General features: G+C 41.5%; 2 protein-coding genes across 5 annotated transcripts in view; one reads left to right on the top strand and one right to left on the bottom strand.

Moving 5' to 3' along the window:
- On the top strand, nt 1–14374 carry LOC125432556 (nuclear autoantigenic sperm protein). Of its 4 annotated transcripts, none has more exons than XM_048496208.1 (15): nt 1–134; nt 1884–1940; nt 2201–2311; nt 2783–2863; nt 4200–4303; nt 5413–6399; nt 8508–8590; nt 9949–10025; nt 10107–10180; nt 10695–10883; nt 11151–11317; nt 11794–11850; nt 11940–12011; nt 13011–13139; nt 14225–14374. In XM_048496208.1, exons 2-15 carry the CDS (start codon nt 1891–1893, stop codon nt 14267–14269), a joined length of 2226 nt encoding a protein of 741 aa, XP_048352165.1. In that variant the 5' UTR covers nt 1–134; nt 1884–1890; the 3' UTR covers nt 14270–14374. The 4 variants fall into 4 exon arrangements, with proteins under 4 accessions (XP_048352165.1, XP_048352167.1, XP_048352164.1 ...); XM_048496207.1 differs by lacking the exon at nt 1–134 and adding an exon at nt 145–241; XM_048496209.1 differs by lacking the exon at nt 1–134 and adding an exon at nt 749–849.
- Nucleotides 14375–15521: 1147 nt separating this feature from the next.
- CCDC17 (coiled-coil domain containing 17) overlaps nt 15522–27851 on the bottom strand; it is a 31834-nt gene continuing 19504 nt past the window's right edge. Inside the window, exons 17-27 of the mRNA XM_048496206.1 lie at nt 25162–25282; nt 24795–24911; nt 23643–23740; nt 23343–23555; nt 20951–21125; nt 19827–20009; nt 18853–19107; nt 17690–17758; nt 16746–16826; nt 16552–16656; nt 15522–15844 (exon numbers count right to left, since the gene is read on the bottom strand). Of these exons, the coding sequence (XP_048352163.1) occupies nt 15815–15844; nt 16552–16656; nt 16746–16826; nt 17690–17758; nt 18853–19107; nt 19827–20009; nt 20951–21125; nt 23343–23555; nt 23643–23740; nt 24795–24911; nt 25162–25282 (1447 nt within the window). The 3' untranslated portion in view covers nt 15522–15814. The remainder of the gene's footprint in view (nt 15845–16551; nt 16657–16745; nt 16827–17689; nt 17759–18852; nt 19108–19826; nt 20010–20950; nt 21126–23342; nt 23556–23642; nt 23741–24794; nt 24912–25161; nt 25283–27851) is intronic.

Here is a 27851-nt window from a genome sequence, read left to right on the forward strand (position 1 = left end):
GCCTCGCGCCGCTGGGGCGTGTCCTTGGGGGGCTATATAAGCATCTGGAGGGGCGGTGGGCTGCGTTTGTCTGCTGTTTGTTATACCTCTGTGGAGGTTTGCGGGAAATCTTCAGTTGCCGGCTCAAGCCAGAGGTACGAGGGAGATTGGGTAGAGCGGTTGTGTCTTTGGGACCTGGGTAGGAAAGAGGTGATGCTCGTTTGCAGCATTTCTTGTTCACAGCGATGCAAAAGCGGTGCAGGTAAGCCTGCGTGGAACAGCCGACAGACTTTTCCACTTTGCGCGCTGTGTTATTGTAGTCCCCCGTTAGTTTTTCTCCCATTGGCCTGCCTGTCTTAGAAGCCCCCCTTCTCCTCAGTTTGGTACGTGCTTTCTTACTGGGCGCGGGGTGGGTGCCTTTTCACAAATCGAGGCGCCACGTGACCTGACTGGAGTTTGTGGGCCGCCATTTTTAGTGCCCGGTGCGCGCTGGAAGGGAAATGGGGAGGGCCGCTGAGGCGGAGACAACTGGTCGCGTCACGTGACTACCCTCGGCCTATCAAACGCTGCCGTTGAGATTTGGCGCCAAAAGGTTGCAGAAAGGGAGCTCGACCAGGAGGCGGGAAGGGGAATCTATTGTCTCTTCAGAGAAGCGGTTCCCTCAGTTGGCGCCGCCCCTGGTCTTCCTTGGTAGTGCAGAGGGCAGTGGCTTAGGCTCATTCTGCACAGCATATTTATAACGATTGCAACTCGTTTTAAATATGTTGTGCAGAATGAGCCTTAGTGTGTTTTTTTGTTTTTAGATTCGTTCATAGTTCAACAAGGCTGGAACTCGGTGTGACTTACTGAACGAAGGCTCAGTGCTCTGAAGTAGCTATTTCTGTTTTGTATGTTGGGAGTTCTTTGGCCATTTGTGATTAATCGTTTGCTCAGACTTTCCCTGAGATCAGGTCTCCCACAAGGAATAGCAACCTGGAAATGAAGATATCAACGTTTGAAGTGCTTTCCTTTGAGCACTAACTTTCATCTGTTCTCCGCTTTCTTTCCCTGCCTCTCTCCAGAACTCTGGAAAGTGTCGGGTCTTTCAGTCTTGTGGAAAAGCTGGGGTACCTGCCATCCTGAAGCCTTTCAGGAATTATTTGCTGATAAACTTGTTACAGCTGTTGCACTTCTTAAAGGAAAACTTAATAATATGAATTGTTTATGCTTGTTCTGATGTTCTTTGGATTGCTGCCCTTAAGTGAAAGTTCTCAATCAAGGAGACCTGTTCTCTGCATCCTAAAATAACTGTGTATTGACAAGCATATGTATAGTCTATGGAAGTGCTGGAGCCTGAACTGGAATTGACTGAAAAGCTGCTCTTTCAACAGCAGGGCAAATAAGATTGATCGCTGGAAGCAGCTGAGTAGTTGTGTAACTGAGCAGGTCTTTTAACCAGTGTAGGACCAGTATGACTTTTTCAGACTAAAGTGTTTAAGGCTTTTTCATGGAAACAGTAATAGTGTTTGGAGGACTGGTGTTCAGAAATATGACTTGAAACTATGCTAATCCAGAATGTATATGTTGTACTGCATTTAACTGTGTGCTTTCTGGCATACTGTATACTTGAAATTATTCTATTTGATAGCTACTGAACTCTAGTTTAAAATTATTTTTTACATCCAGATATCTTATTCTGTTGCTTTACTACTGGCTATGTAACTGATTGTTGAATTGGCAGTTTTAGTTTCGATGTGGAGGTGCACATAATGAAGTTGCCAGAAGTCTTTCTGTACTAGCAGGCCAATTGGAAAGATACTGGTGATAACTCCATACTTCCAGAACTGCTCAGCATTTTTTTAAAAGTTACAAATGTTATCTGAAACAACTAGGAATGACATAATAATTTTCTAACAAACGTTCAGTTTCAGAATGGCAGAAGAATCTGCTGCTCCTTCTACTTCTGTGGACAAAACTGAGAGGTAAGATAACAGTTAGTGAAAACATACAAATAGAGCATATGTTTGTGCGAAAAAAGAAAATGTAACTCCTTGAGTTCTTAAAACAGTTGACAGCGATCCATGTAACTTGGTGTTGCCATTGCCAGAAGTAATAGAGTGGAATAAATTCTGAACACCTTTGTTGTCACTAGCCTGTAAGTTAGTATGAGCAGTCTCCTCTCAAGTTAAAATTCGGAACAGCTCCACTATTGTGACTAATCAACTTGTCTTCATGTTTCTAGTATGGATGTGGATGGAGAAGCTAAGAAGCTGTTGGGTTTGGGGCAGAAAAACCTGGTGATGGGTAATATTCCAGCTGCTGTTAATGCATTCCAAGAAGCAGCCAGCCTGTTGTAAGTAATGGGGTATATAATTATTTTCTGTTGAATTTGCAGCTAGGTTGAAATGACATGTTAAGACTTACTTTTTCCACCAAGCAGTTTCTGTTGGTACTTATATGGAGTTTTTCCCATAAGTGCTTACTTGGATGATCACAACTATGTTCTGGATGTATTTGTTACATTGGAATATTGTGGTGTGTTTCTTTATTATTGCAGAGAAATTTGGCCTTGGTTTGTGTTGCTTATTGTGTTATAGTCTAATTGTAATCAATCTGGGAGAAGTAATGTCACTGAAGGGAGGCTTTTCAATATGTCAGTGATAGAATTTGTTAATCCACACTGTATTAAAATTTGAGGTTAAATTAAAGATTCCCCCCCCCCCCACGGCAATTGTTTGAAAATTGTCCATAAATGTCATCATTAAGACAAGTGTAGTTTTCCTAGAAAGAGGTATGGTGATAATTTATAATGGCTTCTCTTTAGGGGTAAGAAGTATGGTGAAACAGCAAATGAGTGTGCAGAAGCTTTCTTTTTCTACGGGAAATCTCTTCTGGAGTTGGCAAGGTAGGCTTATGGGTTGTGCTGCAAAATCCCTGTCTTCTATATAACTAGCTCTAAGTAACAGGTGAAATTTCTCTCAGTAGGGAATAGCTAACTTCTACAGGCCTGGATAGCCCAGTCTAGTTTGGTGTGGTCAGATCTTAAAAGCTAAGCAGGTTGACACTGGTTAGAATTTGGAAGGGAGAGCACCAAGGAACACCAGGATTGTGACACAGTGGCAGGCAGTGGCAAACACCTCTGAATGTCTCTTGCCTTGAAAACCCCACGGGTTTGCCATAAGTCAGCTTTGTGATGGTCAAAAAAAGTAACTGCCATAGAGTAGCAGTGTGAAGGAAAGCAGACCTGGGAAAATAGTATGGTTGTGGTAAGCCTAGTATCATTGCCAAATCATGAATGGGCTCTAGAACACAAAGCTCTTATTGGATCAGAACTGTCTAACTTGCGTGTTGTTTCTGTTGCTTGGCTGGCTAGCTCAAAGCAGAGCAAGACAGTAACAGCCTTGTGCTTCCTCTATTTGGTACTTGATAGCTATTGAATCCTATAGCCTTTTCCTGCTGATTTTTGTAAAGAGGCAACTAGAATTTGCAAAGAGGCAATTATGCTACACTTTCAATACTCTTCTGAGTAATAGCCAATGTAATGTCACTATATTGATGAAGTCTAAATCCCTAGCAAAGAAATTGACGTATGAATTAGTTGAAAATTCAAGTTTATTCCAACAGCTATTAATTTGGTTTAATTATGTTGCTGTTGCAGTGCTGCATTAAGGCAGTTGAATTAGAACTGTATTGTCGAAGGCTTCTACGGCCGGAATCACTGGGATGCTGTGTGGTTTCCAGGCTGCCTGGCCGTGTTCTAGCAGCATTCTTTCCTGACGTTTCGCCTGCATCTGTGGCTGGCAATCCTCTGAAGATGCCAGCCACAGATGCAGGCAAAACGTCGAGAGAGAATGCAGCCCGGAAACCACACAGCACCCCAGTGAATTAGAACTGTTTAGAGTATCTAATGTACCCAGTGTTAAAGCACGAAACATTTAGAATATATATTCAGGGTTCAACAAATTCCAGGTCGTCATGGCATCTAGCAGTTTTGTTGTGACATGTAGCATTTTTAGCAGTGGTTTTATTATAGATTGACATCAAATCTCAGTAACAGTAGTAAGGACTGATTCAGGCAACTTTTTCACTGGCAAAGGAACTGTTCCCCTTTGCTAACCAAAAAAGGCTATGATTTAAAAACAAACCTGAAAACTTGACAAACTAATTAGGCTTCCGCAGCAAAACAAAATTTATCATGATCTGATTATCATTATAATAAATGTTGGCTATATCTCTTCTAGAATGGAAAATGGTGTGCTAGGAAATGCCTTGGAAGGAGTGCAGGTGGAAGAGGAGGAAGAAAAAGCTGAAGATTCATTGGTAGAAAATGCTGATAATGTAGATGGTATGTAGAGCTCTGTTAACACACAATCTAGATGCCAAGCTGTGTATACTCAGAGTGAATACTAGAATGTTATTACCTGAGATGACTTGTAGGGGGGCATTATGGGGCCAATGGCATGACGTCACTTTTAGGGAACACCTGGAAGTGATGTCACATCTCTAGGAATTGCTGGAAACTAGTTAAATCATAAAATTATTGCCAATTCCTAGACAGGACTGTTATCAGATGGATGGCCATTTTTAGTTTTCTCCTGCTGCTGCTCAGAGTAGTGGCAGGAAACATGAGCTGAGGGGGAGGGATTCCTTGCCTCTACTGAGTGCTCAGCAGCGAAACTCAGAATCCAAAAAATCTTAAATCATAAAAGTTTACCAAACCCTCTCTTGTAAATTACTTGGACTGAAATCCATCTGACAAATTTCATGCTTTTGTTGAACTTTGCTTTAATGGAGACATAGTCAGCTAATAATTACCATGTGGACTTATGCTTAGTTTTTGGATAAAAGCATTGATTTGTGTTTTAGTTTTAAAAACAATTGACTGTCCTTTTTCCTAAAACCTTGAACTAATAGGATCTGATTTCTGAGGAAAATATTATTCTTAAACTGAAAACTTGCAATACAAGTGTGCATTACATTTATATGACACTGTTCCCTAAAAATACTGAAATCACTTGTTCAGCCTAGCTGTGGCCTAGATTTCATTGTGCAACAGCATCTGATTTAGCTATCTAAACCATGATGTTGCGTTTGATTGCATTGTAAATATATGCAAAATTCCCTTAAGGGAGGGTCTTGCATATTTTCATACTACTCTTCCCACCCCCACCCCCCAAATTGCAGTACTACCTTCAGTAATGTGTCTCATCTAGACAGAGCTTGGCATCTCTTGCTTGGCTGTGGCGCTTGCTGGCATACATTTCATTGCTTGTTCATATTCCCTTACAAGCTTTAAGTGTTAAGGAGATGCATATGTCCCTGGACTAGATATTAAAAAGATCTGTATTTGTGTGCTCTAATTGGGTGCAGAGACTTTGCTGGGATGTTAAGATCTTGAATGTTTATCACTAAATTCGAAGGTTTGTTTCTGCTTCATCTTCTTTAATCATGTAGAAGAAGCAAGGGAGGAATTAAGAGAGCAGGTATATAATGCCATGGGGGAAAAGGATGAATCCAGAAAAACTGCTGAAGAGCCTGAAGCTAAAATGCAACTGAAAAGCGAAAATGTAGAAATGGAAGAAATGAAGGAAGAAAAAGTAAACGATGAAGCAGAGGATGTAGAACAGAAAACTGTTAGAGAGAGAGAGGAGGAACAGGTTAATCCAGAAAAGCAAATGGAGGCAGCTGAGAGAAAAAAGCAGGGAGCCAGTGAAATAGTTACTGGGGTAGCAAAAGACAACTGTACTGCTATGAAAGATATGTTGGTGACTGCAGAAGAACAGGTGGGTGTAGCTGAGGAAGAGAAGCCAGTGACAGCAGAAGAGGCAGAGAAGGACACTACTATAAACAAGCCCATGACTACAGAAGAGGCAGCTGAGGCACAGCAACCAGCACCAGCAGGAGAGGCTATGGAAGATGCTTCTGTAGAAGAGAAGCCAGTGGTTGCAGAAGAGGCTGTTGGGGAAGAAAAGGCTTTGGAAGCAGCAGCTGAGGTGGTGGAAGCAGCAGCTGAGGTGAAAGAGATTGAAGAAGAAACAGCTCAGCTTGGAGACCAGGCTGCTGAAAAACAGACAGATAGTATAGTAGAAAAGACAGCAGTGGAGGAAGATGTAGAAACTTCAAGAGTGGCAACAGAAGAATTGGCAACAGCTGGTGAGAAAGCTGAAAGCCAGGTAGAGGCAACAATAGAAAAAAAACAGCCAGCCAAAGCTATTGAGGAGAAGGCTGAAAAAATGGAAACTACTGCGGAGCAAGTAGTGATGGACTTGAAAGAGAAAGAAGAGCCCTTGGCTTCAGAAATGGCATTGCCTTCAGCTGAAAGTGAAATTCCTCCTGCAGGGGGCACAGAGCCATCACATGAAACACAAATTGAAGAGAAAGATGAAGCTACTAAGGTAGAAAAGGAGGAAGAAAAGGATGACGAGATGGGAGAGGGAGAAGGTAACAGGGACAGTAGATAATTGATAATTGTGGGTGGATTAATTGAGAGAGCTAACCTATAGTAAAATGCATCCATTCAGAATTTTCTTTCTGCCATAAAACTGTGGGAAGAGCCTAGCTAGGGAACACGCTAAAAGCTGTAAGAGCAGACATTTCATTTTAGTTCAAACTAATGTTTAAATTAACAAACTGAGGAGAGCTATTGACTATTGTGGGGCAGTAGCTAGCTTGAGCAGTAAATATTAAGTGATGGCTGGTAGAAGATACTGAATGGATGTTCACTGCATGCTCGTGGAAGTTTAAATCTTTAACTATTTAAAGCATAGTTTATGTGACCTGACAGGGCGGCAGAATCCACAGATTAAAATCATGCTCAGCTACATAAGGCCTCATGGCTGACGTGGGATTAAATGTACACAACTAGAATAAGTGCAAGTACCACCTCAAGCTTCATAACTTTGTCATGCTTTTCTTGCTTCAGCATTGCTGTTAACTGCCTTGTAACCCTTTACTCTTGTATCCACAACTGAGATTCTAGAACTGTAAAATTTCTATAAGCATAACTACTGGTATGAAATCAGGTATCTGACCAATTGTAATGGTTACTAATAGGCAAAATTCAATGGCAAGTTTGCTTTAGTCCAGTTTTTATTTCAGCTTCTGAACAAAGTTTCTCTTGAGAGAGCACCTTTGAATCTTGGTTGTGGAACTTGTAAATGGAGAGTCAGTTAAGTGAAGTAGGGAGTATTGCTTGTTTAAAAATCAAGACTGTCGCTCAGTACTACAGAGATACCCAAAGATTATCAAATCTGGCTGGTTGTAAGCATCACATCAGTCTCAGATTACTTCTTACTACCTGTTTGAGTAACTAAAATATTGCTGGTTAAGTATCTATACAATGTGATTGTAGCTTTCTGGAGAAACATTTTGTTTATGTAAGCTGCACAGAGTTCCACAGAAGGCAGGGTATACATTTCTTCATATTAAATTGAATAAGTAATAGTACTTTAAAATCTGTTGCATCAAGGTCAGTTTCTAGCAGACTATGTCATAACTGTCATGAGCTATCCATCACTAAGTTTCCTGGGGCTAGTGGGTAACTTTTCTAGGAAGCTGAACTGACACTTGGTTAGATATAGCTAGGATTCCTGAAAAGCAAATAATTTCTGAGGAATACCCTTGTGTTTCAATTTCAGAAAAATGTACCTTATTCTCCTTATCCTTCTCATAGATAAACAACTTTTTAGCAGCATATGTATAAAAATGTTCAACTTACTGATTTGAGAATGAGCCCCGTACAAGTATGGGTTCAACATAATCATGTAGAAGAAGCTTAGAAAAGGCGCTGCTAAGTGAGGTGACTCAGGAGAGGGCAACATATACAGAAGAGTGTGTGAAATTCTGTCAGCAAAGGACAGCAGCTCTAGTGGCTGATGCTGGAAGTGCAGAAGACCATAATACAGTGGAACCTTGGTTTTCACCGGTAATCTGTCCGGTGACGCTCAGCGAAAACCGAAGCTATGCCATTTGCACATGCGCTACGCGAACGGTGTAGCAAATTCACGCAAAAAGCGTAAATTTATGCAAACGGCATAGCCGAAAATGGAAGCGCCCTGCAAAAACCAAGGCAAAAAAAAAACAGCCGGGGGAGACAGACAAAAACCGAAACTGGCGAAAACTGAAGGCGATGATTACCACGGTTCCACTGTACATGAAAGCTTCTAGCCACACCTGCTTTTTGTCCTCCTTCTCTGGTTGGCTAGGAAGTCTTGAGATGACCTAGTCATCTTCTAATGCGAGCCCAAGAGGGGAAATATAGAAGGGAACGGAGTGTAGAGTCATACTGCTCAACTGGAAAGCCTTTAGTGTTTGGTCAGTGCTCAGTTTTTGTAATACCATGAACCAGAACAGTCTACACATGAAACTAAAGTCTCTCTATGTCTGAATACACAATACTCTTGCAGGTCACATAACAAGCAAAACAAGCAAAAACAAGTAAATTGAAATTGTAACTAGGTGAGAAAAGAATAACTGTAAATTAAAGGGAGTAAATTGATTAATACGTAGCAGTGCAGTTGGTGTACATTAATGAGAAATTGTTCTTGTAGAAACGGAAGGGTCAGAAGAAGAGGATAAAGAGAATGACAAAGCAGAAGAGGATAAAGAAAATGACTCTGCAGTTGAAGAGAAGGTGATATATGTGGGAATACTTATTGTGGCAATTGATCTAATTTTTCATTGTATTAAGGCATATTGGATTGGATCCAATAATCTGGAGTTTATCTGTTACGCACATACATACCCCGCCACGCTATTCAAATGCTGCCCCTGGAGTTCAGAGAACCCCAGGGATAGTAGGTGCAATATAGGGGCCTGCAATGAGGGAACTGGCAAAACACACACACACCCTGGAGACAGAATGCCCTTTTATTTTCAGAAACAGACTATAGGTTTGAGTCAGTTGTCTCAATGGAAAGTAGCTAATTATAGGTGCTTTGTAAAACACAGAGTACTGAAGTGAGCAGCTAGAACTTGGATCTTGAGAAACAAGTTTATAGCAATTATTCCATTCAATTATACAATTGCCTCTCTGTCCAGGTGTATTTAACATGACATTAAAGTTTGTACCAAATAGCTCCTAGGAATGTAAACGTTATGAATAAATTCTGGTCAGGCTCTGCTTAAATAGCTTATTTAGTGTCTGGTTGATTGAACATATGAAATCAACGTAACTGAGTCTGCAGCAGTAGTCTTCCTATTTCCTGTTAAAGTAGTTTCTTGAAACTGATCTTATCACATCTATTGTGATCCCAGTTGGTGATCATAAGTTTGAAGGAATACGCTTTTCTGTTAGGAATCAAAGGTATAAGTTCTTGAGAATCAACGTGATTTTTTTCTGTGTTCATTCAGTTCCATTATCGAAATTGAATTACGCAGTGCCATTTGTTTTTATTCCACTTCCTTTGACATTGTATTTACAAGCATGCTAAACTGAATTATTTGAATAGGTTTTATAGTTAGCAGCAGTTCCTTGTTGGAGAAGTTACTTGATGAAATGAAGCAAACCGGTTGTACAGCACCTTTGCGACATAGCCTAGTTATTCTCCAGGCCGTCTTGTACAGGTGGTTCATTGGGGTCTGCAATTCCGCTCTTGGCTTGGTTGCCATGTGTTATGCTGGTCACCAAAATTTCCCCTCAGAATTTTGCACAGGGTGTGAGGGAGGAATTGCATTGTGCTTATCTTTGGAACAAGAACTGTAGGAGAATTGCGCTGCTTCAGGGGCTCATTTGGGTCATACTCATTGTGACAGAATGGCCACCTCCTCTTTTAAAGAGGATACATTTTTTTACAAAGACTTTCTTTGATTTCTGAATTTGAGGGGAACTTAAAAGATAATCTGCATAATTCTAGCCCCCCTGCCTTTGGTGAGACTAACTTTGTTTTGTAATAGTTATCTGTTTGCTTCCTACCAAAAATGTCAGTTTTTCAGTTAAGAAGTGGGTCAGTCATTTGCCCTTTGCCTGACTTCGGTGTATCTTTGCTTTAGGAGAGTGAAGAAGATGAAGTTGGAAACCTAGAGCTGGCCTGGGATATGCTGGAGCTGGCAAAAGTAATATACAAAAGGTATGTCTTGTGGCCGAATGCATGTTAATAGTGTAATTAGAATGTTACATTTAACTTAAATTCTGTTTATCTCTGATCTAGACAGGACACAAAAGAAGCTCAGCTTCATGCTGCCCAGGCTCATCTGAAACTAGGAGAAGTTAGCATTGAATCTGGTAACTACCTTCATTTGTTAATTCTACAGGGAGTTAAGTTAATGTCTGGCTTATTGTTATTGTGCATAATATACTTTTCTGCAGGACTATCTTATATTGTATATTTGTTGGAAAGCATTTTAAGTTTACCTTCATTTCACATTTTATCTAAGTTTTGGTAGTTTGAGACTTGTGCATTAAATATCTCTTTTTTCTGCCTTGTCATAATGTTCCATATGTGATATCTACTATGGGGAATAGGGTAGAAAGCTTTGACCTCTTGATATGTTTGACTGTGTCTGGATAGTATTGGGTACACTGGTCAGGATTATGGAAATTAGAGGAGATCTAAGGCTGCCCTTCAACTTGGTAATACAATCATGAATGAGCACATTATAAAATGGAATGTTTCAACTTGTATTAAGGTGTGGACCATAATTCAGTATAAGTCTTCTTCCAGAGTGTGCATACAACCAAGCAGTGAAGGTGGTGTATATGAAAATAAAACTCATGATTTTTCTGGCATCTTGTGCAGAAAACTACATCCAAGCCATAGAAGAGTTCCACTCCTGCCTGACCCTTCAGCAGAAATATTTAGAGACCCATGACCGTCTGCTTGCAGAGACTCACTACCATCTTGGATTGGCCTATCACTACAACAATCAGCATGATGAAGCAGTTCTTCAGTTCAGTAAATCAATGGAAGTCATAGATAAAAGAATGGGTAAGCAAAAACACTAGATCCCACATGCACTGTCACACAGTTTTAGCCAAGAATTGAACTATTGCATGTTATCTCCAAGCTCCAACCCTGGTCATTGATGACAGAGTACAAAGAGCTAGTAAGTCAGGTAGCGGAAAAAAATTGCTATGAATTGAGCTGCTGCTGAACCTAGAAAACCTGCCTAATCTAACAACTATTACCATATGAACTTTGTGCAAGGACCAGAGTTCAAATTCTATTAGTGGCTTCTGATGCTTCCTCTTTTAGTGATGCTGACTGAACGGCTAAAAGCAAAAGGAGAAGTATTAGCTGAGGATGAGAAGGAAATTGAAGAACTAAAAGGATTGCTTCCTGAAATTAAAGAAAAAATAGAGGATTCCAAGGAGTCTCAAAAGAGTGCAAGAGTGGCTGAACTAGCTGTGAAAGCAACTCTGGTATGTTACAGCCCTGTTTTTGTAGTGAGATGATTGTGCCAGAAGCAGAATGCTTTAAAGCAGGTTTTCCTGTTAACTGGATACGTTGCAGAACGGAAGATCCATCTTGAGAGCTGTCGTTGTTGAAAGGTGTTATGTTAAGGACAGAGCAAAAAAGCTGGCCTCCAGGAAAAGAGCAGGTGTTTTTTGTTTTACATTTTATCAAAAAAATAAGTGAGGCATTTCTCATTCCTGATTCTAGACTTCTGAGGTGTTTTGCGTTCCTGTAGCATTAAACCAATATTGTAATCGCAGACTTTAGTTGCAAGATTACAGGTGATAATGGTCAAGTGGAACTTGGAAAACCAATAGATGACCTCTAGCTAGATAGAAATATAATTGTCACTGAATATGAGCTTCCTAGTTATTTAAAGTTCACATTTAGTAGACTACTTAGTAGACTGTTAGTACAGACTAATACGTTTGTTTGTTTTCAGGTTGGTGGATCTTCCTCTAGCTTTTCCCAGGGAACTGAAAGCAGTTTGGCTTCAACTGTAAGTGGTAATAGCCTATGGTCAAACAAGTTTAATGGAAATATTCTGAAGTATTTGATAGGAACTTTCTGGTTTCTGTTTTGTAATAGATCACAGTTGGACAAACAGCTGATGGAGCATCGCAGTGTGTTACAGACATCTCCCATCTTGTTAGGAAAAAGGTGTGTCATTGGGAACTAATAGACAGTACACTGGCTTTAAATAATGTCTGTTTGTTGAAAGCTGTATTAGTCCTACATAAGATCCTTTCCACTGGGAGCCAATCAGTCTGGGAACCATCCAGTCTCATTGAAAGCTTTTGATGGTTTTTGTGCTGTGCAGCACCCACCTGACCCAACCTGGTTGAATTTCAAAGCTGAATTGTGTGGGTCCTGCAGGCACTCAAACATGGCTGTGTTAGGGACCAGAAAGATTGTGCTCTTAAGCATTCACCTTAAGCAAAAGATTGCATGGAGTACATAGAAACCGAACTTTACAGCCAACAATCAGGCTGAACTGGGTTCCTGTAATTCAAGTGGAAATGGAGAATTGGTTAAAATGGCAGATCCCATCTGGGAAGGTATACGATCACTTGGGACAACTGTCAGTAAATAGTAAATCTACTAGCATGCTCTCAAATTACTACAGTTTGGCATGCAGTTTCATCTTCGTAGATGGACTTTGCCCAGTGTTTTTGGCTGCATCCTGGCAGCTAAACCTTCTGTTATTTCAAAACTTGGTAACTTAAGGTTTTTATTTAGAAGTGGAACATCTATCAAACAGAAATAGTATGCACCTTGTGAACTCCTCTCTGGTCCGAAACACAATGGAGATGTTCCGTTCTGTCACCTGGCTGGGTTTATTACTGGGGTCAAGTAATCTGCATAGACTAATACCCACGTGGGTCAGGAGGCTGCAGTGGGAAGAGGATGAAATTTCTTTTTGTTTCTTCAGTCAGCAAAGCTGCATTGACAGAAGAGGAAGGGTAGTTTTGCCTTGTTTCCACTGCAGCCATGTAGCTGTTAGTGCACAAGGGTCCTGTAGCCTGGGAATAAGGGACTATTGGATTCAGCCCACTTGTCCCACAGGCTACTAGATAATGGTCCATGCATGCCATTTTTAAAATTAAGATTTTACAATAGAAGGTATACTTTGTGAAGGCTAAACAATTTTGTCTTCAGAGGAAACCAGAGGAAGAGGCTCAACAGGGAGACAATGAAGCTAAGAAATCTAAACCAGAACCGGCTGTCAATGGTGGTGGTGATGCTGCTCCCAGTGGAAATGAGGTGGCAGAGAAAATGGAAGAGGAGGTGGGCAGTTGAGTTCAGGAGTTTATAAACTTTTTTTCTTCCTGGGCATACTTTACTTACTATTCTATTTTTAATTGTCTGCAGGTATTCTTTCCCGCTTTCTGGTGTTACTCATGTTAAAATTCATGCTGGAGTCTGTATCTGATTTCAGTTTGGAGGTCTGACTGCTAGACTAGTTCTGTATATCTTAAAATTGATAATACAAGCAGGGTACCCAAAAGGACTTGTTGGGTGAATCTCATTTTCCTTCCCTTGCTTCCTTCTCTGCTTCTTATCCATCAGGCAATCTTAACCTTGCCTTTCATCTTCGGTTGTATTTGTTTGGAAGGTTAGGCTGACTGTGACTGACCCAAGGGCACTTACTGAGCTTCCATGGCAAACAAAGGATTCAGACGCTGGGTCTCCCAGATCCTAGTCTGAAGCTGTAACTACTACACCACACTGGTTTACATAGAGTTGCTGCTGTGGAAGAGTAGCAACTCTGTGGGCCTGGGTGAGTCTTGGAAGTTGTGTGGTAGCAAGTCACCAGTGACTGCTGCCCAATCTGGCCCCCTGAGTCCTCCCTCAAGGAGAGAATAGTCCTGGAAAATGCCCTGCCCCCTCCTCCAGCCTTTTATGACACAAACCATGGCTTGAATGCTGGCAGCACTGTTGTGGCTGCCTAGTTATGGCCACTGAGGGCATCAGTTCTGAAAGTTGCAGATGCCGCTTCTTTTATTTTGTGGGGTTTAATTCCTTTGCTGTGTATTTCCTTTTAGATTTCAGATTTTTCTGCAAATCTGGGGTTTTTCTCAGGTTTGTAGAAATGTGTTGTTGCCTGTCTTTGATTCTGGTCTCAAGGTTTGAGTATCCATTGATGAGGCCACATTTTGAATCAGTTATATGGATTACTACTGCACAGTTCCTCAAAGCATCAAGAGACCAAAGCAAATAATCCAAGTGTGTACCTTAGTTAACTTGTGACCTCCTCTGGAGCACGGCCATACTAGCTTAAGCAATCATTGAGTTCTGAATCCATTAGAGCCGTAACATGAATCAACTATTCAGTTAAAATAAAATATACTAACACACCTTTCTTTTTACAGACAGAAGAGAGGCCACAAATTGATACAATTCAAAGTGCTGTATGATACATCTTTAAGATTGAACCTCCCAAGGACTATGGGTTTTGTATATAATGTATTTTTTCACTTTGGCAACTTTTGTATTCAATAAAGATTGTAAGCAAACATTGATTTTGCCTCAGTTGATTTATATTTCAGTAAATAATGCCAAGGCCATGTAGTAGCCCAGCCTAAAGTGGATGTTGGGCTTGGCCCTATGACCAGTTTTTCATTATCAGATCCTTTATTTCTTTATGCAGACCAGTAATTAAGACAAAGTTGCTATTGCCCAACCCCCCCCCCCGCAAAGTTCATTATGAGAGGGTTGGCAGAAATTCAGGTTGGCAGCTTTTGATGGAGCAACTGGCGATAGAAAATGCATTCGAGTTGCAGCCAGTTTAAGGCTGCCCCTTGTGGGACTTTCAAGGCAACAGATGAACAAAGGTGATTTTCCAAGACCTGTTTCTGCATATCAATCCTGGACTTCTTTGTGGTGTCTCTTCCAACTACCAACCGGTGCTCACCTGACTTAATTTCAGAGATCCTCAAAATATACCCAGGGGTAAAAGAATCTTCTGCTATCATTTGACAAATCCTACTGAACCTGTTTTGTGGCAAAAACTGAAGTTTTGAGGCAGACAGTTTGGAAGCTAGGAAGCACCACAGCCTTTGCTTTAGGCAGTGCCATAATTAAGTTGAACACAGAACCTGGGAAGAAAGGCTTCGGAACAATGTTCCCGGTAAGCTTTGTGGCCATGGTATTCGCATGCTGCGCAGGTCAGAGGGAACTCTTCCAAGCTGCTCAGTTCCACGCAGAGTCTAGGAAGTTCTCATTAGAGGGACTGCTACTTAGGAAGCTGATATAGATGAACACATGTAGCTATGATGACTGTGTTCCAATGAATACAGTGCCTACAAGATTCATATTGTAGTAATAGGGTTTCTGGGAATGGCAAAATTTTCTGTGTCCTCAATGAGGTATGATCTGCTTTAACATGTCTATTTTGTGTTAGATTTATTAAATATTTCAGAAGGACCCGTGTTTTTATGTCCCAATAGCAATAATGATGAATGAAAATAAAGACAGCAGAGCATGCAATCCCCTTGCATGGTTTCAGAGGGCAAAAGCACTGCAATCATGGCTTTCAGCATCTCCAAAGAATAGTGTGAGGTATGTTAGGAATGTTTTGTATTAGTGTTTCAACAAAAAGATCAGTGGAGCACCTCGGTTTCACACTCCTTTCCATGGCACACAATTATACTATTACTATGTGAGAAGTTACATTAAGAATCTTTACTTTGATATTTATTTGGTCAAGTCAGGTGACTTCATAGCATTGATATTTGGATAATAAAAGATGCACTTTTACAATTCTTGCCTGAAGAACATTAATTGAAAATGTTGAAACCACCCTGCGTGCCTAATACCTGCCAGCAATGAAATGAGGCAACTTTAGAAACAAATTTCTTGCCCATGTCTGATGATAATTCATTCTGCAGCATTTTAAAACAATCAATTGCAGTACTCATCTCTTCATGTTTAATGGAAGTATCTTATAGCTTTTTGTTGTGCTAGATTTGTTCCAACGCAAGCTGACCTGCCTGAAATGAAGTAAAACAGATATTACTACCTTTAAAATATGCATTCATCATGCAGAATCGAGGAGCTGTTAAAACTAAAGATTTTACTTTTATAAACAAGTGGGGAACATGGGAGATGGGATATTCCATCCCCACATGCCTTACCACAACACACCTGCTTTCCAGCCTGTCTACCTAACAGGCAGTGGGCAATAGCTCCCACTCTTCCCCGGCCCGTGCTGCTGTTGCCTGGGTGTGTTTGGGTGGTGGTGGTTCCTGCTCCTCCACCCACCTGCAGTGGAGAACTGTCAGCACCAGACTATGCAGTGATTGTTTGGCTGGCTCTCCCAACACAGTAGGTTTTACATTCTTCTGTTTTGAGGGAGGTTTAATAATTTTTATAGGTTTTTTCCTGCAAACCTAGGGACTTTTCAAGTTAGAAAAGCTGCTTTTTCTCTGCATGGCCCTGATCTGTGAATTAAAGCATTCACAACTGGGACCATATTGACATATAAATGAATACCTGTATCTTCAGGCGCTTCACCCTATGAGAAACCTGCAAGATTCATCCTGTACGTCTCTTTTTGCTCTCTATGTAGGGAGTGGCTGTGCCAGCTCTTGCTCTTCTCCCGCTGATTTTCAGTGACTGCACTGTCTGCCTGTGAGCAGTACACACACTCTCATTCTGTGATTAGTAATGTTCCATAATATTGCAAAATCTTTTCTACCTGTTGTGATGGTTCTTGTGTAATTAATTCTGCAATTTTAGCTCCAGTGGGTTCTTTACAGTACAGATCCAGAGCATTCTTGGGCATGTAGGATTGATCAATGTCCTAAGACGGGGAGCCAAGATAGTTCAAATTAAGTGCATGGGCAGAATAAATTACATGTCCTTTCATTAACCTCATTTTACTATGCTTACCTGTATTGTAGATCTGAATTCTTCATCCCACCGTCCATCAGCTATATGGACAAGTACAGATGCACCTTCCATCAATTTGATCTGCAGGAGACCTTAAAATTAACTACTGTATTAAGTGCACTCCTTATTTAAGAACCTAACTGCTGCGTTACAGTAGTGGCATTAGACTGGAGGAGATGGTGGAACCCCACTGGACTGTAAGTTTAGGAATGCAAATTGCTTAAATGGGACCAGAGAACATCCCAGGACCCTGATGCTTTCTGCTCCCAGGGGATAGATGTCTGTGTTCCTTTGAGGGATTATGTGGGGCAGGTGGAAATGCCCCAGTGGATGATGGAGCAGAAGAATGAGACTTCATAGATGAACAATTTTTACCAATACATACAAGTGAATTTGGGAGGCTAAGTAACCACTATTCTAAGTGTTGTAAAGGCATATCATCAAAGTGCAATCCAACTTTACTGCCATGTTTTGTGCAGGAATTAAACTATAGCTTATTGAATAATTTGGATACAAGTGGAGAAGTGAAGCAAAAAGCATCAGTGTTGCAATATGTGAAGGCAGAATGGCTCCCATAAGAGGCTATGAGGATTAGAACAAGGGAGTGGAAGTTTAATAAGCTAAGTGTTTGAACGGTGGGTGGAGGAAGGTTGCAGAAAGAAACAGAACAGACAACCATCAGTCTGGTTGGAGCAGTTACTTCAAATCAGCCGTGTGCTTTGAAGCAAGTCCAATCCCAAATCTGTCTAGGCTACTGTAACTGGCAGTACTCTTGAGTCACTCTTGATCCTGTCACCTAAAATCACATGTTCTAGAGTCTGTTTGCTCTATGTAGTTGCAAGGAAACATGCTCTTCAAAGGTATAATCTTGTTTGTGGAGACTTGAGGCTCTTTTTGTCTGAATTCTTTATAAAGCTCCACTCCGTACATTTTTTGCCACTCACCTTGTCCTTATGGAGCAAGCTCTTCATAATGCTGCTACATTTCCCTTGGGATAAGGAATGCAGGATGAGCTGTTAAGAGAATAATAATTAAATTCTAAAGAATAAACTGTACCCTTCGTCCAATTGCCTGTGGCATACGATGACGTTAGATTATTTCATCAGAAATGGAGGACAAAGCTTTTATGTGGTACATTTTGGAGCAAATATATGTTGTAAATCTTGGGAACTAAAATTCTATACTCAAAAAACTCAAGCACCCCAAGCTCCAAAATTATGGATTGTTAACTCATGGTCAGTATATACTAGGGTAACTAGCTAGCAACTCTAGAACCAAAAGTTAGCAGCGGAGCCAAATGTTCTTCGTTGCCAACCCAGAGAAAGATGTGAAGGATGGCTGAGAAAAATAGGGTTATTTTCTGCTTTCTATGGAAATTGTACACAAGTAAAGGCAACTGAAACTGCATTTGGGGAAAAACTGATATGAAGGGGTTTGGCTGCTAGAAATGAATGGATGCTGTCTGGCATGAAGATCATATTTGGAATTCCTCTAATACTAGATCGCAGTGAATACCATTTTCATAGTTCAAAACAGCTTCTATTCAATGATCAGAAATGTGCATTTTGTTTTAAGCTAAGTGAGAGTTATGGCATTTCCAAAGTAAGATGCAGGTATTCAAGTAGTGTCAGGAAACAATGGAAGAAAGATGTATTTGCAATAATTTGTATGCATCTTTAATAGATGTGTACATGCTTGTGTTAAAAATATTTATCATTCTAAGAAATGCTAAAGATTTTAAATTGTAAACTGAGGTCTATGATTTATACTATAGCCAGGACTGTGAAGATGTCCATGAACACTTAGCTCATGAGTCCTTAGCCTTGTTAAGCCTGCAGGAACATATGAGGCTTCAAGAGAACAGTAGGGCTAACTACAAAATAGCTGCTACAAGGCTAATAACAATGCTGAAAGGTTGCGTGAAATATTGGAGACTCCTATTCAAATGGCCTCCTATTACAGAGCCACTTGCTTCAAGACCCTTCAGGTTTTATTGCCAAGACACAAGTGCCAAGAGCATCACTGTAGATGCTGTGATGCCATGCTGGGAACTGGTAGATTAACTAAAACCTAGTGGAACAGACACAGACTTAAGTTTTCCTTATACCTGAGTAGGGGCCCCCTGGTACAGAGGCAGTTGGTAAACCCCGGTGTTGCAGTAATCTCCAGAAAATACATGCAGTGCTGTCCATGCCTCACTTCTCGGAGTATAATGTGACTGCTCCCTCTTCAGCGCGACTCTTTTGTTGGCGGTTTGGATATCTTTCTTTTGACCCAATGCATCTTGGTCTAAGTTTAACTTGCTCTCGTACAAGTGGATAATCACTGTTGCATATTCATGGTAAGCCCTGTGTGGACAGGTCTGAAAAGCAGAAGTTGAAGGTCTTAAAATGAAAGGTTGATCCAGCTGTTGCATGGGGATGGGGGTCTGGAAATAGCCATCAGTGGCTGCCCTAAGGTATTTCTAGCAACTGGCATGAAAACTTTGGAATATTCTGCAGGAATGATGGACTGTCTGCAATTAATACATTCTGCTGCAGCTCTTCTTTGGCAAAATCAGCCTTCAGCTAGCAGGAAGAGCCTCTTCTGCAGGCAGAAAGTTCCTTCCAGCTCAAGAAAAATCCTACAAGTAGCAGAACAAAGTAATTGCATGCAGCCCACTGGGTCCTTAAAACTCCTGTTTATGCAGAAAGGTGGCACCATCTTATGCCAGGACACAGCACTGGCGTCAATGGTGAAAAGGAAGAAATTTATCCCTGGGCTGGGGGTGGGGGAGAGAGAAGGACAACACAAACATGCCAAAATGTGTAAAATCCTTTTAGGGTTAGGGTCACTACATGGAACTGTTTAAGTATATTTAGATTTCCTGAACCCTTCCTCCACAAATACACAGCAATGCTCTTCCCGCCCTAGAGGCCTAGGTCAATGGATGTTGCAGGGTATCTATATCAACCAGTTTAGAAATATGGATGAGTTCATCTCTAGGCCTCTCAGCAGTTGCCTTTCAGTAAGAGGCAGTCAGTACATCTATCTGTAAAATCTCCTTTTAGACAAATATAAACCTTCCACAGAACAGAATACCTTGAAGCCATCAAGCCAAGTGGGCCATTGCTGGAAACTGTTGATATCAAGGGCCTTGAAAAAAATGGGGTAATCATAATTCATCCACTGACTCCCATAATAAAAAGCTGCAGGTGGGTTGAAACAGAAGTGGGCCATTGTCAAGTTAACCCAAGGCAAGTTCATGGCTCTGTTCAGGGCAAACTGGAATGAGACAGAAATTACACAGCCAATCTAAATAACAGCAGTACATACAACAGAGGCTTCTTTAGCTAGCAAATACAGTGGTAAACCTGTTTCCTGACTGTACTGGAACAGACTGCAGGCTGGGATGGAATCATAATGGCATGTGCCTACAGCCACAACCAAACCCTGTACAGAGAAAATTGGTTTGCAAGGCAAAACCTAACCTTCCTGACATAGAGTTGTCTATGTGCAGGAAAGTCTTTTACACAGAGTTGCATTTGATCAAGTGGACTCATTCTGGAATCTGCACTGAACCAGCTGAAAAAAAAGTTTATGTCATTTTCTGGGTTACAAGAACTAACTCATTTGAAAGCCCTATGTTACTAAGAATGAATCAAAGGCTACAGCACCACAATTACTTCCATGCCATTCAGGTAGTATTTGAAAGGCCAGAATCAAGACCATTTCAAATGTTGCTGATATAGATCTGTTGTTCTGAATTAACAGTCCATGGTGACTCGTACATGTATCCTCAGACTCTTTTGTAAATAATCATTTGCTCAGCTCTATGGATAATTCATACTGCTAACATTTTCTGCAAAGTGGATATCCATTCTGTTAGCCTCCATTCTGATGGCCTCCAATAAGTGGCCTCTTCTTGGCCTACTGATTGCCAAGCTACAGATGATAACGTTCTGTGAAACAAGTGATGGCTAGCAGCAATGAAAGTTGCCAACCTCCCAGCTGGTCTTTGTAGCTATACCTTTAACAGTCACTCCAGATGCAGCAATGAGTAGCCAGTATTCCTCTCCATACTGTGATAAGCCTCATTTGCTAAAAGCACTGCTCTGCTATAGCAGTCACCAGCTTGAAAAGGATTGTACTGGTGGAATCCTACTCCGCAATGTGCCCTTGTAGCCACTGAACAAGGCGTTGCTATGAGCGTGACTGCTATTCACCTTGACACCATAGGTTGGGATATATTTGGAGACATAGGTGAGATTGAAAGTCTGGGGGATGCTACCAGGTAGCCGAGTTAGTTTTTGGTGGATCCAGCTGCAGATCTCCTCATCTGTGCTCAGGTTGTTATTTGCAGCAAGCTGATGGACAATTTCCCGAACAGAGACAACAGACCTACAGAAAGTAAGAGCCAAGCTGTTAACATGGCAAAGACTTGAAACTGTCAGGCCTGGCTCCCGCCTCGCTTGGCATCGGGTGGTTGGAGCCAAGGTCACACCTGCACTTGCTGTTATCTGTGTATGTTAATGGACCTTTCTGTCTTAATCGCTGTGTTCTGTTATTCATTCTATTGTGGGAAGATGGGAGGGAATGTTTGGGAATAAAGGGACCAAGCAGAAGCCATGATCTCAGATCAGGCTTCTTGTCATAATGGTAACTGACACAGTTCAATAAAAAGCTACTGATTTAATCTAGAGTCTCAATCATTGACTGTTGTACAAGAACCTTACAGAAACCTGTGCAGCAGATACCATGTTTAGTGCTCTAACTCTAAATTTTGTTTCAACCAAAGTGCAGTCACGTGTGAAAGGAAGCTTGTCACATTTTTATTCCTATTCATCTGATCAGAAAGCATATTCAGATTCAATTACTCTTGTAAGTTTCCTCCCGTCCTCTGATTAAAAATCCTTCTGTCCAAAGGATCGATGTGTTTGATAATCCTATTATGTGTCTTTTAATTGGCACAGAATAAGTCATCAGGGCTAATCTGAGCCTTAGACAATTTAGATTTTCTCACTGGATCACACCAATAAGGAGAAACACTTATTCTGTGTTCACTCACATTCTCTAATGCCAATATTAAAGCTCAAAAGCCTAGTTTGGGCCTGTACAAGATCATTCAGCATTGTAGTCCACTGAGGAGATAACTCTTCCAAGTCACCCCTACTTCTGTTTCACTCAAGCACCACTAAATAAGGGCAGAGAAGAACAAAATATAACTGGTGGTGATCTTCATGCTGCCAAGTAATATCAGGGCCCTGTGGAGTCTGACCCAATTCAGCAGAGCCTGCAAAATGGAGCTGTTCCACCAGGCCTTTCCAGCAAGCCAGCTGGATGTTTCCTGATTACGATATCTCCCCTGAGCCTCCTATGGGAAAAACAATATCCCTTGCCATCTAGGTTTTTTAGCTGGATTGTTTTAAATGGTTTTATGGTTTATTTTTATTGATTGTTATTTATAGGAATTTTATGTATGATTTTAGGATTTATGCCATTGTAAGTTGCCCTGAACCCTTTGGGGGTAGGGCGGGGTATAAAAATAATCAATCAATCAAGAACATTGAGACTGCTTAGAAGCTGGAATTCCATGAGGCCATTTAGGGGTTGAAAGAGTTGACTACTTGGCAAAGGATTGGTGATACCCATTGAGATACTCAAGTAGGAGGTGTAAGGCAGAACACACTCAAATGCAGTTAATTTAAAGAAAAGAACTGTGTTGATTTGCATTGCCCTAAATACAGGGTGCTGGAACTGAGGATTCGTGTCCTCAGTTCCAGTATTTATTTTATTTCTGAACTCAACAACATCCAATCAGCTTTCTCCTCACCCCCGCCCAGGCTCTGGCCTCTCATTGGCTGTGAAGCTCCGGTGGGATGTAGTTTCTCAGTTTGTTTTCCCACTTTTGTTGGAAAAAGGTGGGAGCCAGTGCATGGGAGTTGTAGTCCTGACAGGAGGGATGATTCTGCTACTATTTAGTGTTTATAAGTATACTAATATTTCTGCAAATGTTCGTATGATGTAAAATACACTTTTAAACAAAATAACTTGCAAGTAACAGCAGCAAGCTATAAGAATTGAGAGGCTTTGCAAACCAAAAAAACACCCCAACCACATAACACCTGTAGTCCTAGAACAAAGTGGAAGCCTACAGGGCCTCTTTAAGAAGACTGGTTCATAATAACACTGCCCCGGCAGGATGAGACTTTTGATATGATCCCAGAGTTACATGTTTCTAAATCCACTGCAGTCGGCCAGCACAAAGGGTACACAGTTGAACTAAAATGAAGGCTGACAACACAAGCACAGCCTCCCACACCAGCTGATCTTAAAGTACTGCAGGGTTCATGGGGATTATACCCAGATCAGAAGAAGCTGAAAAGCAAGATTTTTCATAATCAGTCTGTGATTCAGATGACAATGTCAGCACAAGTCCCCATTCATTTCTGTGGGGATTCTTTATATTGTCAAGAGGAAAATTAATAATGAAGCTCCTTATGTGAATAAACACACATATGTCAATGAAAAGGGGTCCTGGTTACCATCTGTAGCCAAGATTTCAATAGTCCACTTTAATTACCCTTGTAACACTGGTCCAGCTCTAACTCAGATCACCTGTTTGTCATGGCCTCATAGAAGCAACTTTCTCCTGCAGTGGGTTTGGCTGAATCCGAATAATAGACGCCATCAGAGTAATTGGGCCGGGCCTGGAAGAGACCCAGCTTGGCCCAGTTTGTCTGGGGCACCATGTTTCTTTTTAAGGTTTGACGGCTGGAATTCACAGGAGCCTTGAGAATCCTCACCAGCAGAGTTGCACAGGGCACATACCTACAGTGAAGATGGGAGGACAAATATTACAACTGAACACTAAGGTGGGGCAGGAGTTAGAATGAAAGGAAGTAGGGGAGAACCTACCATCCTGATGCAGCCAGAGAATTGACAGAGAAGGGCTGATCTGTACATGGACTGCTGTGAAAAATGCGGAGCTGGTGAGCACCATCATTGAGAGAGACCTGATAAGGAGAGTAATCAAGATTCACTGAGGCCTTTTCTCCCTTCAGGTTGTATCTGTGATGGTCTGGGAAAGGCTGGTAAATAGCCCTTTCAGTGTCTACCTTTTAGGAAAATGCGTTTTGCCCATTTTAAAGTACTGTCAGACTTGAGCTGCAGAGAGATACTATCATTGTTCGATGGAGCTCCAGGAAACTACTAGTTATGTTGGAGACTTCTGCTTGCAGCTATAATGGACTTTCATGTCTCTTGCTGCCATAGCAACAAGCTCTCTTGTGAGATTCAATGGCAGTGTATAACACTACTTCTATAGCATTTTGTTCTTCTACAAGGGAATGAGGTTTCTTTCAGAAGCAAAACTCCTAGTTTTTTTTAATTTTATAGGAGGGATACACATTTCATTCACATCATTTTGTCAAAGCTTATGAGGGTTGCAAATCTAGTTTGACACCATGTCCCAGTTTAATGTCCAGAATTTACATTAACAATTCTAGACAGGTAGTCATGTTAGTCTGTTGGCAGCAAAATTAAGCAGGAGCCCAGTGACATATTAGAGACAATGCTTGTCTCTAGAGCAGTGGTGACGAACCTATGGCACGGGTGCCAGAGGTGGCACTCAGAGCCCTCTCTGTGGGCACTTGCGCACAGAGTTCATCATGTGGGAGGGGGTGGAAAATCACCCCCCCACACACACACACACATCTAGGCTGGCCTGGGCATGATCCTTTACCTGGGAGTAAGCTCGGTTGCTGGCAATGGGGCTTGCTTCTGAGTAAACCCTCCTAGGATTGTGATTCACCCATTTGAAGCATTGCACAGTTGCTTCACTAAGCTTACTCCTGAGTAACACGTGCCTCGGAGCCAACCATTTTTTTTTAAAACTAAAACCTCAGTATTCAGGTTAAATTGCCATGTTGGCACTTTGCGATAAATAAGTGGGTTTTGGGTTGCAATTTGGGAACTCGGTCTCGAAAAGGTTCGCCATCACTGCTCTAGAGTGCCACTGGACTCTAGAATTTGGGCTAATTGCCCTGAACTCCACTGCAGTTAACTCACCTTGATCCTCCTGGCCTCAGGCTTAGGGGCTGTGTATGTTCCAGATTCCACAAATAGATTGAGAGTTGCCCAACCAATCAGAATGAGACTGGAGTTTAAACTGCTAATAGAATAAAGCTGTAAGATATCAAGGCAGATGAATTCCAGTTTTTGTAGTACTGATTGCTTATAGTTCCATTTTGCACTGAAGGTAGGGGAGGGTCAGGAAGAACCTACAGGATGCCCTCATCAACACAGTGTCCTCCATTTCAGCAAAGAAAAGGTCCTCAACTTCATAACTACCCATATTTCCCAGCAGAAAGTACTGTCATTCCTTGGCACCATGGTTTGCCTAGCTGCCCCCCTGATACCCAGGTACAGCACAAACCTTCAATAGGAGAGTTGCACAAGGTGGTATAAACGGCTCTCGGATTTCAATGGAGTAGTTGTAAAATGGATCGAAAATGCTGCTGTTCAAGTCAACCTCAGTGGATATGTCTGGCCCAATTCTGAAAAGGCAATGGAAGAGCCACCTGTTGTCAAGGTAGTAGTTTGGACTTCCGGCATGACCTATAAGGCCCCTTCTAATATTATGGGTTGTATCCAGACTAATTTGGCAACTTTCACAGATTCCTCCTTTCTGCTGCAGACCCCCGTCATCAGGGTCCCCAATTCCCCGACAGTAGCATTTGCAGTGAAAGGGGGGAGCCAGAAAGTTTCATTCTGCCACTGGAAAGGAAGGGGCATAAAACTTTCCATGATAGGATGACCAAATTACTTTGCTGTTGCATGCATTCTCGTACGAAGCAAAATCCTTTGCAGGATCTTCAGTGAAGCCATAGAGACATCAACACTGTTGCCAATACATTAATTTTCTAAGACCAGAGATTCCACATAGAGTCAGTTCACAGTTTCACATTTTTCAAAACATGCAAGCCTTTACCCATTGAATCACTTTTTACAGAGTTTTATGTTTATGGTAAATGATTAAAAATGTTCATGATATTTATAACCTACTTTTCCTTGTCAACAGAAAAATTCAAGACAGCTAACAAAATCTGTACAAAATAGAACTGGTCAAGGCAGGAAGATTGAACTGGAAGCACCTTCACTTTTCCTCATGTTTGGTCAAGGGAGAGACATTCTTGACACACAAGCAACTAGAATGATTGTGTACATAAATCTATCCCTCTGCACACAACACACACATTCTCTAATACTTCTGAGCGAACAGGTTTTGTATGTAGCTTGATGAGTCTCTTCATGTATTTGGACTGTAAAAAGAAAAGCCTGCAACTTTGTGTGGTATCCAGGCTGTCAAATCAGGTGTGGTGGAGTTCTTTGCTTATCTGCCATTCTCCTCCTCCTTCCTTTTATACAATACTTCCTCTCAAATGTTCAAAAATGTTTCACATATAGTGGGTTGTATCTTACCATTCTGTTCAGTTAAGTATGGAACCCTTCTCCAGTGCAAACAACCTTTCTTTAGAGAAAAGATTCCCTTCCATTGGAGAAAGACAACAAACTTATCTGAGCAGAGTGATAAGATACAAGAGATAACTTAAGTTTACAGAAGAGCAGAAGCTGGCAATTATTATTTCAGACTGTATGTAAAGGATCACACAATCGAATCACTCTCTCAATTGAAAAAGCATCCCTGCATTATTTAAGAACAAGGGAGAAAAGAGCAATTTCAAATTACTTTGCTCCCTTACAAGAAACTGTTATACACTGGACACATTTGTCTCGTAGAGAAACATTCCACCATGCAATTTATCTCCTACTTCAATTGCTATTTGTATGCAGAGGCGTTCCTCCCATTGGGAAAAGTGGGCAGTTGCCCTGGGCGCAGCCCTGTGGGGGGCGCAGGTTTGTTGGTGGGATTTTTTGTATTTTCAGTGTTTTTCCATTTTTGGCCTGCAGAGGATGCAGTCTTTAGGCTAGCAGCACCAAAATTTCAGGGATTTTTCGGGAGACTCTCCTGATGCTATCACCCAGGTTTGGTGAGGTTTGGTTCAGGGAGTCCAAAGTTATGGACTCCCAAAGGGGGTGCCCCATCCCCCATTGTTTCCAATGGGAGCTAATAAAAGATGAGGCTACACCTTTGAGGGTCCATAACTTTGGACACCCTGAACCAAACTTCACCAAACCTGGGAGGTATCCTCAGGAGAATCTTTTACTGATACCACCCAGGTTTTGTGAAGTTTGGTCCAGGGGGTCCAAAGCTATGGACTCCCAAAGGGGGTGCCCCATCATCCATTGTTTCCAATGGGAGCTAACAGAAGATGGGGGCTACACCTTTGAGGGTCCATAACTTTGGACCCCCTGAACCAAACTTCAGCAAACCTGGGTGATATCTTTAGGGGAGTTTCCTAAAGATACTCTGAAAGTTTGGTGCTGCTAGCTTAACAATTGTACCCCTGACAGCAGGCACTTCCCAAATTTCCCCAGATTTTCCTTTTAAATCCCCCTGCCTTTGACATGGATTTAAAGGGAGAATCTGAGGTCCCCAGTTTAAACATTGCAAGTGATGCTGTTTCAGGGTGGGGGAGAATCAACCCCAAAATAGTATCACTTCCAATGTTGTTTAAACTGGGAACCCCAGATTCTCCCTTTAAGGTGGATTTAAAAGGAGAATCTGGGCTCCCTAGTTTAAACACCATTGAAAATGATGCTGTTTGGGGGTGGATTCCAGCATCACTTGTTTAAACTAGGGAGCCCAGATTCTCCTTTGAAGCATTGAAAGTGATGCTGTTTCCCCCAATTGGGGGTACTGGATACAACACCATAAAATGTTTTCATAGCAGTAATAAAACATTTTGAAAGCATTTTGAAAATGTTTTCAAAAATTATTTCTGCTGTTGTGGCATGGCTTATTGCTGTGCTCAGATTTGTGAGTTGGGGCATGTTCTATAATGTGATGGTGACTTTGAAACAACCTGGTGTAAAAATCATTGCTTGGTCACAGTGGGGGAGGGTGGCTGCCCATGGGGGGCGTCAAACTCCAGTTTGCCTAGATACGCCACTGGGTGTAGCTACAAGGGGGGGGGGTGTTGCATTGGGCACACACCTGGGGGG

Source organism: Sphaerodactylus townsendi, linkage group LG05 (assembly GCF_021028975.2).
Source record: "Sphaerodactylus townsendi isolate TG3544 linkage group LG05, MPM_Stown_v2.3, whole genome shotgun sequence".
Taxonomy (NCBI): Eukaryota; Metazoa; Chordata; class Lepidosauria; order Squamata; family Sphaerodactylidae; genus Sphaerodactylus; species Sphaerodactylus townsendi.